Source organism: Indicator indicator, chromosome 15 (genome assembly GCF_027791375.1).
Source record: "Indicator indicator isolate 239-I01 chromosome 15, UM_Iind_1.1, whole genome shotgun sequence".
NCBI lineage: Eukaryota > Metazoa > Chordata > Aves > Piciformes > Indicatoridae > Indicator > Indicator indicator.
Window position 1 is genome coordinate 2153486 of NC_072024.1, and position 13948 is coordinate 2167433.

The 13948-nt window shown below is 48.2% G+C and overlaps 1 protein-coding gene across 1 annotated transcript; it reads right to left on the reverse strand.

Annotated features, from left to right (window-relative positions):
- Positions 1–543: 543 nt before the first annotated feature.
- On the reverse strand, positions 544–5038 carry TRNT1 (tRNA nucleotidyl transferase 1). The gene is made up of 7 exons (XM_054387349.1): positions 4891–5038; positions 3813–4006; positions 3252–3390; positions 2956–3082; positions 2056–2249; positions 1609–1859; positions 544–1051 (listed from the first exon to the last, which is right to left on the reverse strand). Exons 1-7 carry the CDS (start codon positions 5036–5038, stop codon positions 797–799), a joined length of 1308 nt encoding a protein of 435 aa, XP_054243324.1. The 3' UTR covers positions 544–796.
- Between the last annotated feature and the right edge of the window lie 8910 nt (positions 5039–13948).

Genomic DNA, 13948 nt, shown 5'->3' on the forward strand with positions numbered 1-13948 from the left:
GCCTGCCTTCCTTTCTTCCTTCCTGCCTGCCTGCCTTCCTGCCTGCCTGCCTTCCTTCCGCCTGCCTGCCTTCCTGCCTGCCTGCCTTCCTTCCTGCCTGCCTTCCTCCCTTCCTGCCTGCCTGCCTTCCTGCCTGCCTGCCTTCCTCCCTTCCTGCCTGCCTGCCTTCCTGCCTGCCTGCCTTCCTCCCTTCCTGCCTGCCTGCCTTCCTCCCTTCCTGCCTGCCTGCCTGCCTTCCTCCCTTCCTGCCTGCCTTCCTTCCTGCCTGCCTTCCTCCCTTCCTGCCTGCCTTCCTTCCTCCCTTCCTGCCTTCCTCCCTGCCTTCCTTCCTCCCTTCCTGCCTGCCTTCCTTCCTCCCTCCTTACACCCAGTCACGCTTCTGGGATTCATACACACCTGTGCTCCAGCCACAGTCACATTGCAAGCCATGATGAGCTCTCACTGCTGAAACAGACAAAACTCTTCAGTCCAAGACACTTATCAATCTAACAATAAAAATATTTTACTGTTTTTTTTTTTTTTTTTTTATAGGTATAGCACAAAGTCTTGCCCCCGAGTTCAGCCAAGTTAGTGACGTTTTCCGTCCAAATACAGCAGAGACAGGGAAAGGGTATGAAATGTGGCAGAATAAGTTTTACAGTAGTAGAGAATTTAAGCTCTCCTTGTGGAAATGCTCAGTTAAGAGCAGCAGAACCCTGCTCTCTGAAGGTGTTCCATGTTGCAGGTGCTGTCTTACCCCTGCCAATGCTGAGAGTCTCAGTTACACATACAGTAGCACACAAGGCCTTCCCTATTATTAGTTTTCCAACTTCTGGAGGCAACTCAGTAGCTCCTCTTTATCCATGTTGTAGCCACTCTTCTTCCACTCCTCCCGCAACTGCTGTAAGGCAGCTCCAATGTCTTTCCCAGAAGACACTCCCATCTTCCTGAGGTCATGGCCACTAACAGGGAAAGTAGGGACAGTCCATTGCTGCATTTCTTTCAGAAGATGTTCTTCTCCTTGGTATTTTAGAAGCTCATAAATCTTGGAGTTTGTGTTGGCTTCTCTAGACTAAAAGAAAACAGCACAGAAGAGATGGAATGGGCCACCGTGTTGTGCTATTCTCATTAAGACAAGCTAATGGAAATGAAGCTCTTTCCTGCTTCAAGTCCTACCTAGGACCTGGGAGCTCCTTGGAGGCATCCTGAATGCCAGGTAATGGCTGTAACCATTCCCTTCAACCTCCAACTGCAGAGGAACTATGCGAGGCAGAGCAGAACCTCGACCTGCTGGCCACATTTGTCCAACTGCATCCCAGGACATCACTGCCCCCTCCCCTTGGAGGTGTTCAAGGCCAGGGTGGATAAGGTCTCAAGAAACCACATCTAGCTGAGAGGTATCCCTGTCCATGGTTGGATGGTTGGAGTAGATGATCTCTAGGATCCTTTCCAATCTAAGCCATTCATGGAAGGACTTGATTTAGAAGGAACCTTAAAGATCATCCAGTTCCAACCTCACCTCCCACAAGACTGGGTTGCTCAAAGCCTCATCTAGCCTGGTTGGGACACTCTGGATACTCAACATTTGCTACGAAGACCAAAGTAAAGCTGTATTTAAAATTTACTCACATCCATGATGAAGTCCTGGTATGGTCTAAGTGGTTCTGGACCAGATGCTTTGGTTAACTCTTGTCGGTGCTTCACTAAGAACAGGCCAAGGTTCTTCTCTTCTTTGGAGATTTTGAGCCTCAGATCAAGGTTGGTGACATCATCCTTCATCTTGAAGAGGGATGTCAGAACAGTCATTGGTTTAGGAGACAGCTTTTGAGTATTTTTAGTGACTCTGTCAAATTCCTCTAAGTTTCCATTGAGGGGTAATCCTGAAGGGACACACACACACACACACACAAAAAAGTAAGGGGGCAAAAAAGGCTATCAATAAGAAATCTGAATGCTAAAATAGGAAAAAATAAAATTCTTTCTACATAAAAGGAAGTTTTAGCTCACTTTTTGCCATGCTGCAGTTGTGTTTGCACATGAAACAGGAGTAGGAAATCAGCTTTCATTTCCCCTTACCTATGTATTGGGCAATATCCAGCTCATACATAAGTCCAACCAAATGACTGACATGGTTTCCAAGCAGGATTTTTTTCAGTTCCACCCAAATCCTTTCTCCTGATATTCCAGCCAAACCTTTGGCATTCTCTTTAATGGCCTGCAGTGTATTAGGTTCATGATCACCAGGATTTTCTGCAATTCTTCCATAAAATCTGCCCAAACAAAACATCTGTGTGAGATGATTCCATTTATTGCTGCTGCTTGGGTAGTAGCTACTTGTTTAGAGAGTCAATGTCATGGCTGTTAAATACTGGAATGGAAAACACTAGAGAAAAAACCAAGGTGATAATTACAACTTTTTTTACATCACTGATCTATTCTGCACCATTATCTAGAGAGGAGGTTGAGTAGCTTTGAAGAAAGAGATTTGGGTGCATTGATTGCTGAGCAGCTCCCCATGAGCCAGCAGTGCCCTCATGCAGCCCAGCAGGCAGCTGTGTGCTGGGCTGCAGCCAGAGGAGTGTGGGCAGCAGGGCAAGAGAGGGGATTCTGCCCCTTGGCTCTGCTCTGCTGAGACCTCACCTCTACTCCTGCCTCCAATTCTGGTGTCCCCAGCACAAGAAGTGCACAGAGCTTTTGGGAAAGTCTAGAGGAGGCCACAAAGATGATCCAAGGGTTGGAGCATCTCTTCTATGAGAATGAGGGTGCTGAGCGTCTGGAATAGGCTGCCCAGGGAGGCTGTGGATGTCTCCTCCCTGGGCATGTTCAAGGCCAGGTTGAATGAGGCCTTGAGCTGCTGAGTCTAGTTGAGAGGCATCCCTGCCCATGGCAGGGAGGTTGGACTAGATGACCTCTAAGGTCCCTTCCAACCTGAATCATTCTAGGATTTCATGATCTAGGAAAGGCAAAACTTAGTACCTGAAGTATCTCAGGATTCGTAAATAATCTTCTTGTATTCTCTCACTTGCCTTTCCCACAAATCTGATTTTCTTGTTTTTCAAGTCCTCATAGCCATTAAAAAAATCATACAGCATCCCATCCAAACCTAGAAAAAAAGGAGAGAAAAAATAGAAGGGTAGGAATTTACAAACGTGGTTGGCACAATGAAACACATTCACACCGATCTGCAGAGACCTTTCAGCCGACAGCAGGACAAAACCAGAATCCGACTGAGAGAATTTACTGCCTTCCTGTGAAATCCAGAAAAAGTTTACCTAAAAACATGGAGTTGACAGTCAGGTCCCTCCTTTCAGCATCCTTTTGCCAGTCAGTGGTGAACTCCACCTTGGCGTGGCGTCCGTCAGTGACGACGTCGATTCTCAGGGTGGTGATTTCAAAGTTCTGCTCGTGGAGCTGAAAATCCCACAGGCAGTGTTACTCCAACACACTCAGCAAGAGGAAATGAGCATAAACTTGAACATAGTTCCATCTAAACACAAAAAGGAACTTCCTAACTTTGAGGGTGGCAGAGCACTGGAGCAGACTGCCCAAAGAGGTGGTAGAGTCCCCATCTCTGGAGACTTTCAAGGCCCACATGGACCTGTTCCTGTGTGATCTGCCCTAGGTGATGCTGCTCTGGCAGGGGGGTTGGACTCAGTGATCTTCAGAGGTCCCTTCCAACCCCTACCATCCTGTGATCTCATACTTTAAAGAAAGATCTCATTTAAACTCTTCCTGTGAGATTTTAACAGGGAAGGAGCAGGCTACTAGGTTTCTATTGTTTCTGCTGCACAGCTACTGATACAGAAAAGATCCAAGGAAAATCATAAACCAACCCTGGCAGTTATGGTTCCATGTTTTTCTCCTTTGTTGTTGATCAGACGAACGCCAGCAGATGTGAACATTTCCTTCATCTCTGCTGGTGTAGCTGTAGTGGCAAAATCAATATCCTGTGGTGTCATTCCGCTTAGTAAATCCCTCACAGCACCTCCTGCTATTCTCAGCTCGTAGTTCTTCTTCTCAAACATTTCTAGGAAGGAAAGGAAAAACATAAAACACTTTCTCAAACAAAAAACCACAGCACATAAGCTGAGAAGATAGAAGGGGAGACACACACACTCCAAGCTGGGAAATGTTCAAAGCCAAGTTGGATAGAGCCTTCAGCAATATGGTCTAGCAGAAGGTGTCCCTGCCATAGCAGAAGGTTTACAACTAGATGATCCTTAAGGCCCTTTCCAACCAAAACCATTCTAGCACTCTATGATATTTGTACAAATTAAGATCACAGACTACTCAAATGTGCAGTAAGCAGCACATATATAATGCAGCTCCATGCAAAATACAGGTATTAGGTAAAATATCTGAGCACCCACACGCATTTTCCCAGTCACTTTTGAAGTATTCTTCAAGAGCAACCTGTTAATATTTAGATTAATTAACACTGGGGGACCCTGAGCTGTGTCATACCTTCAGCAATTAGTAGCCAATACAGTTTAGTTTAATTAGGGCAGAACACAGTGAACCAGGCATCCAAATTAGACCAGGAACACCATCCCAGGGCTAGTGATGAACACTGAGCTCTGTCAGGTTATTTTTGATCAATTTTTCGGATCATTTCTGGTCATTTTTTGGAATAATTCTTGGTCATTTGGGGGGGGGGGGGGGGGGGGCGGAAATCGCTTTTAAGGTCTTCCTACAGTTACACTAGCCAGAGCCGAAAAGCAGCACACACCTCCCATACCACCACAGCTACCCACGGCCTGCCCATACAAGCCCCTGCCCCTTTCCCTGGCAAACACACAAGATGCAGAGCCTGCATTCACCACGCTGCCTCTCCAGGCAGGGGCACCAAGCTGGGACACTTCGGGATCCGCTGCTCGGCCCTGAGGACGCCCAAATCCCCCCCGCACTCACCTGCCACGCTGCGAAGCCCCGGCGTGAAGAGCGCCTGGAACTGGGGCGACTGGAGCCTCATGGCGCCCGCCGCCCGGTGCTGCAGGCGGAGCGGCAGGAACGGCCGCAGCCCGGCCCTGCAGTGCAGAAGCAACACCTCAGCCCACATCTGAAGAGAGACAGCGACACGGGGCGTCAGCCCTCATGGCTCCCGCCGCACGGACAGACTCCCCTGCGCCTCGCAGGCACCACTTACCCACCCGCGGGGCTGCCGGCGCCAGGCCTGACAGGCTGCTTCCTGCCGTGCGGCTTCTCCCCGGCGCAGCGCGATGAGCTCAAAACCGCGACGCGGCCCGGCCTGGACCGCCCCTTCCTGCGGGGGAGCTACGGCCTAGCCCCGGGCCCTCCCCTCTGCCACCTCCCTCCCGGGCCCTCCCCTCTGCCCGTCCCTCTCGGTCCGCCCCTCTGCCCCCTCCTCCCGGGCCCTCCCCTCTGCCCCCTCCTCCGGGTCCGCCCCTCTGCCCCTTCCCTCCCGGTCGCTCCCCTCTGCCCCCTCCCGGGCCCGCTCCTCTGTTCCTCTGCTTCTCCCCTCTGCTCCTCTACTGCCTCCCCACCGGCCCCTCCGTTCTGTTGTTCTGCCACTCTGGTGCCTCCCTCCCGGGGCCGCCCCTCTGGTTCCTCCCGGGCTTCCGTGCTCAGGTCTCCGCGGAGCCCGGGCGGGAGCTGGGCGATCCATCAGGAGTGTCTAAGAGGGACTCACAAGGTGGTTTGGGTTGGAAGGGTCCTCTGAAGGTCATCCAGTCCAAGCTCTCTGCAGTCAGCAGGGACATCTGTAACTAGAGCAGGTTGCTCAGAGCCACAAACAACCTGACCTGCAGTGTGGCATCTCCGACCTCCCTGGGTAAACCTGGCTCAGTGTTGTTCAGTCATAGAATTGTTTTGGCTGGAAAAGCTCTCTTACGGTCACCCAGTCCAACCACCAACCCAACCCCACCATGGCCAGCAAACCATGGCCCCAAGTGCCATGGCCACAGGTTTCTTGAACACCTCCAGGAATGGTGACTCCACCACCTCCCTGGACAGCCTTTTCCAATCCCTGTCTTGCAGCAAAGACATTTTTCCTCATCTCCAACCTAACCCTCCCCTGGCACAGTTTCAGGCCATTTCCTCTCCTATCAACTGAGACGATGGAGGAGAGACCAACCCCCACCTGGCTCCAACCTCCTTTCAGGGAGCTGTAGAGAGCAATGAGGTCTCCTCTCAGCCTCCTTCTCTCCAGACTGAATATCCCCAATTCCCTCAGCTGCTCCTCCCCAGCCCTGTTCTCCAGACCCTTCCCCAGCTTTGTTGCTCTTAAGAGACAATGCAATGTAATTAGCCCTCAGTAAGTACAATAAAACCATTTCTGGCCTAAACTGCATGTTTGTATGGAGCCTTCCACCCTGTGGTTAAATCTGCAGTTCCCCTTTTCAGTGCATGCTTATGCAACTTATCATCTGCCATCATTTCTGAAGTACCTACCACATTTGCACTCGAAGGGCAGCAGTTATAAAAGAAACCCACAGAGAGATGACCCAGAGGACCTTTGACAAACCCAGCAGACTCTTCACACGACTTTGGAGACTCTGCAGGTAACCTCCTGGGATGTCTGTTATGGTTTGGTTTTGACTTGTTCTGCTTGCTTTGGAAGAGGTCCTGCTTTTCCTTACACTAGGAAATGCATCTGGGATATGCTGCTGTCCAGTTCCTTGTGAGGTAGTGGGGTCAAGTCGGCTAGAAGTAAGAAAATCATTACCTTTTGGAGGCTATTTGGTATGGTTTGGATTTCTGCTGTCCTTTGAGGAGGAGTATACCCTTTAGAAAGGGAATCTATATCTATATCTGTATCGCTATCTCTATCATCTATATCTATAGCTATATATCTGTAGCTATATATCTATATCTGTATCTATATATATGTCTATATATCTGTATCTATGTATCTGTATCTGTACCTATAGCTATATATCTATATATCTATATCTGTATCTGTAGCTATTTCTATATAGAATCAGTCAGGGTTGGAAGGGACCACAAGGATCACCCAGTTCCAACCCCCCTGCCAAGAGCAGGGACACCTCACACTGGATCAGGCTGGCCAGAGCCTCATCCAGCCTGGCCTTAAACACCTCCAGGGATGGGACCTCAACCACCTCCCTGGACAACCCATTCCAGGCTCTCACCACTCTCATGGGGAAGAACTTCTTCCTCACATCCAGCCTGTAACGTCCAGCCTGTATCTCCCCAATTCCAGCTGTGTCTATAGCTATATATCTATATACCTATATCTATATATCTATATCTATATATCTGTATCTGTAGCTATTTCTATCTGTATCTATAGCTATATATCTATATATCTGTATCTCTGTATCTGTATCTATAGCTATATATCTGTATCTATGTATCTATATTTATATCTTTCTATATCTATCTATAGATCTCTATATCTATCTATGTAATCCATATCTATAATATATATTTTGCATTTTATTTTTACCATATGTAACCAAAACACAATCTAGTCAAGGCTTTTGTTCATCCTGAGAACTTACTAAATCCATTTTTTTTTTTTCGTCAGGAGCATAATCTGGCAGACTTCTAGTTAACATCTTTACCTAAATACACTAATTTTGAGCCTCTTTTGTCTGATTTCTCACATGAAACATGCAGGGTGTCACAGAGCTCCAGGTGTTCTTACAGGCTGTGGTCTTACACAGCTAGAGAAATACCTCTTCCAAAAGCTGTGTTTTTGTTCTTAGTCTGATAGCAAGAAAAAGGAAAAGCAGCATTTTTGAAAACAAGGCAGGAAGAGATAAACTGAGAAGAACAAGAAGGATGGGAGTTGAAAATTAATCTGCATGACAGTAACATTTTCTATCCAGTTTCAGGTCGGGAAGGTGCTGCTCAGAAAATGTTGGATCTGTGACTAATACAGTGTGATTTTAGGCAGCAAAAGGGCTTTTGAAACACTGATCTTCAGGATCTTTTTGAAAGAATGTGCCCAGTAAGAATCAGAAACCTTGCTTTGTGAGGATAAAGTTAAAAAAAAATATCTATAGCTAGCCAAATCTACTTTAAGTAAACCCAAGAGAGAGGCAGCTTTTTTACTTGTGCTACATGTCAGAGCAGTCACAGAATCACAGAATCAACCAGGTTGGAAAAGACCCCAAAGGTCCATCAAGGACCATCAAGTCCAACCTAATAACTAAAGGCATTGGAACTGATACACTGACATTAAAGCACATCTGGAATCCTGGGTCCAGTTCTGGGCTCCCCAGTTTGTGAGAGACAGGGAACTACTGGAGGGAGTCCAGCAGAGGCTGTAAAAACGATGAGGGGACTGGGGAGCAGCTCTGTGAGGAGGAAAGGCTGAGAGCCTTGGGGATGTTGAGCCTGGAGAAGGGCAGCCTCAGAGGGGATCTGAGCAATGCTCAGCAAGAGCTAAAGGAGCTGTGGGGGGCAAAGGGCTGAGGACAGACTCTTGTCAGTGGTGCCTAAGGATAGGACAAGGGAAACAGGCACAAACTGGAACCCAAAGAGGTTTATCTAAGGAAAAACATCTTTGCTTTGAAGATGCTGGAGGCCTGGAGCAGGCTGCCCAGAGAGGTTGTGGAGTCTCCTTGTCTGGAGAGATTCCAAGTCCAGCTGTGCATTGTGACCCTGGGCAAGCTGCTGTGGGTGCCCTGCTTTAGGAGTGGGGTTGGACTGGGTGATCTCAAGAGGTCCTTTAACTTGCTGGCCTTCTGTCCAGCCATGCCCAGGAATAATCCATGAGCACACTCCAGAGGTTCAGTTAGCCCCATACTCATTTTGGGGACCAGAATGACAAGTACATCTAAACTGTGAATACAGCAAAGGAGTGGACTTGGCCACTCAGAACCACAACTGCATTGTAGATTTTGGTGTCATTTTAATGAACTCAACACTCATCCAGCATTTCAAAAACATAGTTACTGTACAGCAGAAGTAGTCCAACTGTGATCAGTTGGAGTGCTTCCCATCCCTGGGTTATTTATTGGAGGTTCAGGGAGAACTGATGGCTTAAAGATGCTTTCTCTGCTCATTACCATCTGAAAATATTATGTTTTCCATGCAAGCAATTGCTGGAGTGCCCCAGGGAAGCTGTGCAATTGGGCTGAGAATGTCTCTTTGGTAAGAACATTTTGGAGAGCTGCTGGTTTGTGTTTTGGTGGTGTTTATATTAGGTTCTACATGAATGATTACACACAGATCCTTTTTATTCTCCCAGCACTTCATAAAACAATCTCTAGGAAGCAGAAGAACCTGCTGGGTTTAAGCATTAAAAACAACAGCAACAACAAAGGAGTCGTTCATTTAAATTAGAAACAAACAAAAATAGTTTCTTTTACAGCCAATAATTAACCCTGGAGAATTAGCCTTGAGGTGAGTGCTGAGATGGCTTCTTCAGTGAGCTTTGTTGAAATAAAAAGTGGAAAATAAATTACAGTAAGTAGCCATTTTATATCTGGTGACAGCTGCAAACAGTTGTTTGTGTTCTTGGTGTAAATGGGGCTTTACTGAAAACCAATACCTGAGCCCAACTCACTCCTCTCAATGGAAAAGTGCTCTAATTCCATGACTGCTGCTATGGACATCCCCTCATGACAGCAAATCCAGCAGCTTTTCCAAGGAGGGCAGGCAAAACCAAAGGGAACAGAATGAAATGTGGCTGGTGGTACTTCTGTTAAATTTAGCTACAACAAGGAGGGCAGAATGAGACTGGAGATGAGGGAGAAATTCTTTCCAGCGAGGGTGGGGAGACACTGGAACAGGTTGCCCAGGGAGGTTGTGGATGTCCCTTCCCTGGAGGTGCTCAAGGCCAGGTTGGATGAAGTCTTGAGCAACCTGGGCTGCTGGGAAATGTCCCTGCCCATGGCAGGGGATTGAAACTCAATATTTTAGGTCCCTTCCAACCCAAACCATTCTATGAATCCATGAAGGTGCATTTTCCTGCAAGGAATGAAGTCAATCCCCAGAGCAAGGCAGCAGCGTCCTTGCTTTGCTGATGTGGATACACCCTGCTCCCTACTCTTTGTACTTGACTCTTGGGTTGGGCTCCTCTCTAGCCGTCAGCCTCTGTGAAACGGTCCCAAGGCAGATGTCCTGATACCTGGCCCTTCTCATTTACCATCCTAAGGTGATGGCCAGCATGAGGAGAGTTCTTCTGATCCTCCTTTGGACAGCAAACTTGGTTCAGCCAAACATACCTCTCACAGCAGAAGGTAAGGCGTTTTCCTTCTACCAATGTGCAGCTTCAGCACCAGTGGGTGACCAAGGCCCCTCTACATGTTGGTCAAATGCAGTGTTCTGCATGTGACTAAAACAGCCCATGGCATGTCAGGAGTGCAGGAGCACAGATGACCATGCTGTGCTAAGATGCTAACATGAGGCCAGAACACCTCTCCTGTGAAGAATGGCTGAGAGTGTTGGGGTTGTTCAGCCTGGAGAAGAGAAGGCTCTAGGGAGACCTTCTGGTGGCCTTTCAGGACTTCAAGGGGCTGATCAGAAAGCTGGGGACAGACTTTTGAGCAGGGCCTGTGGTGACTGGACATGGGATGATGGTTTAAACTCAAAGAGGGACATATAGGCTAGACAGAAGGAAAAAGTTTTGTACAGTGGTGAGACCCTGTCCCAGAGAGGTGGGAGATGTTCCATTCCTGGAAAAGGTCAGGTGGTTTGGGGCTCTGAGCAACCTGCTCTAGTTGGGGATGTCCCTGCTGATTGCAGGGATGTTGAACTACGTCTTTAAAGGTCCTTTGCAACCCAACCCATTGCATGATTCCTGGGACAGTTGTATCCCATCTGAGATTATCCCCAGCCAGTGCCTGGGGACTGGTTTGCTTTGAGAGGAAAGAACCATGAGGCAAGTAGACATGACTTGTGGCATGCCACTTGCCCTCTGGGCTGGTCAGTAGTTCCTGGCCTGGTTTATTCAACAATTTAACCCAGCTAGAGCACAGGAATTATTCCAGGGAGCAGTTTAACCTGCAGTTAGCTGCAGAAACAAGGTGACATACAAAGCATCATTGGCATAATCCTGGTGTGTTAACAACCTTAACTGGGCAGTTTTTGTCATCTCAACAGTTTTGGTAACTCGACAAGGAACATTTTAATGGAAGCAGTTCAGGATGGTTTGTGCTGGGGTTTCCTGAGCTTTTCAGGAAGCTTTTTTCCTGATACATGCTTGAAACTTGAGCTAGTGGGCATCAAAGGTGGAAATCACAGGAGGGGTGGGGACTGATGTCCCTTCACTAGCTTGGAGACAGTGATCAAGGTGGGGTCAGGCTCAGAAGAACCCTAGAAATGCTGGGGAGTGGATTGATTATTTCCCTGCCTTGCTATTTGTATGCTATCATTTCCCCGCAGCATGAGCTCCTCCTCATTTCCATATGAGCTGCAGGAATCCCTCTTGCTCTGTCATTGGAAATTTGCATTCCCATCCTTCTACGTTTTCTTCTATTTGTGCTTAATTCCTCTGTTCATCATTTTGTTTCTTTCCTCACATGGAACTTTCTGTGGCTGTCAGGCTTCTCTTTGCAAGCCCCCACATTGTGCCTCCAGCCTCTTACCAGGGTGTTGTGGAGGACCAGAAGGTCTCCCCTCAGCCTCCTTTTCTCCAGGCTGTACAGCCCCAGTCCCATGATTTGCTTGTGTTGCTCATTGCTTGTAAGCAGCTGCTGCTTTGAACAGTTCCCTCAATCACCACGCTGTGGATATTTTTGTTTTCTCCCCTGCAGTTCAGGTACTCCCTCCTGTTAACTTCACCCTCACAGTCTCTGCATTAGGACAAGTACTTTTACACTGGAAACCAAACCCTAATCAAGAACACAGGAACTGCACCATCAGATATGATGTGAAAATCCTAAGCCCTGTGCCTGAAGAGGTAAGGTAAAGGAGAAGTCCAGGATCCTGAGAAGGTTAACCATGTTGCACCACACCAGGGGCAGCAGGTGTGATGTGTCTCTTGAGCAATTGGTGTATTGGATCACTCTCTTAAATCACAAACAAATCCTTGGAGCACTGGAGAGATTCCCTTTTAGCTGTTCTGGGACAGGCTGGGAGAGTTGGAGCTGTTCAGCCTGGAGAAAAGAAGGCTCCAGAGAGACCTTAATGCAGCCTTTCAGTACCTGAAGGAGGTAAAGAAGAAGAAAACTGGGGAGGGACTTTTTACAATAAAGAAGAAGAAAACTGGGGAGGGACTTTTTACAAGAGCTTGTAGTGCTAGGACAAGGGAGAATGGATTGAAGCCTGAGGAGGGCAGATTTAAACTGGAGATTAAGAAGAAATTCTTGACAGTGAGGGTGGGGAGAGACTGGACCAGGTTGTCAGGGAGGTTGTGGATATCCCCTTCTTGGAGGTATTCAAAACCAGGTTGGATGAGGCCTTGAGCAACCTGGGCTGGTGGAAGATGTCCCTGCCCATGGTAGTGGGGTTACAGCTAGATAATCTTTAATGTCTAACCCAAACCACCCTATGAATCTGTTAAGTGTTAGCCTGGGAACTGGCAAGCTCTGCAGCTTTTGGCTCGGGGAGAAGCTGGATGTTAAGTGACTCCTCATTGAGGTCATCTCAATTAATTCACATGAATGCCAGGGCATCATTAAGTGTCAGGCCACCCTCCATCCCAGCTGTGTGCTTACAGACAGCTTTGTGGTAAGATGAGAGCCCTGCTGTCGCACAAGAGAAGCCTCACACGTTTTTGTGTGTCTGGATTTTCTGTCCTCTAGCTTTCTACACTGACTATAACCAGGCTGGTTTGCCTCTTTGGCATAGATCCATCTTTGCAGGCCCCTTAATTCATCTGCCATCACATGTGATGCTTATTTCATGTATTGTGGTTTGTTTTGGTTTGTTTCAAGTATGATACAAAGAGGACTTACAGTATCCAGAGAGCTGCACTTCACAATGGTTTCTCTGCACAGCTTCGCACCTTGCTGCTCCACAATGGCCTTCAGATGAGTAGTGAGTGGGTGAAGGAGGAACTCCCACCTCTGCCAGGTGAGAGGCTTGAATTTTGTGTTCTGCCTTGCTCTGTGGACCAGACATCCAAAGGTGACAGTTTAATACTTCAGACATACAGCATATGCCCCGCTACCTGCCACAGTGACATCACAAAGTGATTTCACCCAGGCCTTTCTCTGCTGTTGTGGAGCCTGGAGCCCAGTCTGAAGATGCAGAACCCCAGAAAGATCTTCTAAGATAAGCTACTTTCCTCCGCTTCAGGAGATTAAAGGATCATGCAGCCTTGCTGGCCATGAAACATGTAATGGTGCTGTGTGGTACAGCTTTACACACGCTGCTTGGGAACCTTCATCCATCCTTACCTGGTAGCCCTGTGGGATTGGATAGGATGCAATAGGTAGATTGGATACATGGCACAACCCTGTGGTCCACCACAGCTTGGAGGATGACCTCTTGGAGAGCATCACAGGAGAAAGGGACCTGAGGGTTTTGGTGGACAGAACAATGACCATGAGCCAGCAATGTGCCCTGGTGGCCAAGAGGGCCAGTGCCATCCTGGGGTGTATGGGAAGGACTGTGGTTAGTAGGTGGAGAGAGCTTCCTCTCCCCCTCTACTCTGCCCTGGTGAGGCCACATCTGGAATATTGTGTCCAGTTCTGGGCCCCTCAGTTCAGGAACCTCAGGGAACTGCTTGAAAGGGTCCAGCACAGAGCCACAAAGATGCTGAAGGCAGTGGAACATCTCCCTGCTGAGGACAGGCTGAGGGAGCTGGGGCTCTTTGTCTGGAACAGAGGAGCCTGAGGGCTGCCCTCATTCATGTTGATAAAGATATGAAGGGATGGAGCCAGGCTCTGCTCAAGGATGTCCAGTGACAGGACAAAGGGCAATGGGTGCAAGCTGGAGCAGAGGAGGTGCCATGGGAACATAAGGAAAAACTTTTTCACTGTGAAGGTGCTGGAGCCCTGGAGCAGGCTGCCCAGAGAGGTTGTGGAGTCTCCTTCTCTGGAGACATTCAAAACTAACCTGGATGTGTTCCTCTGTGCCCTGCCCTGGG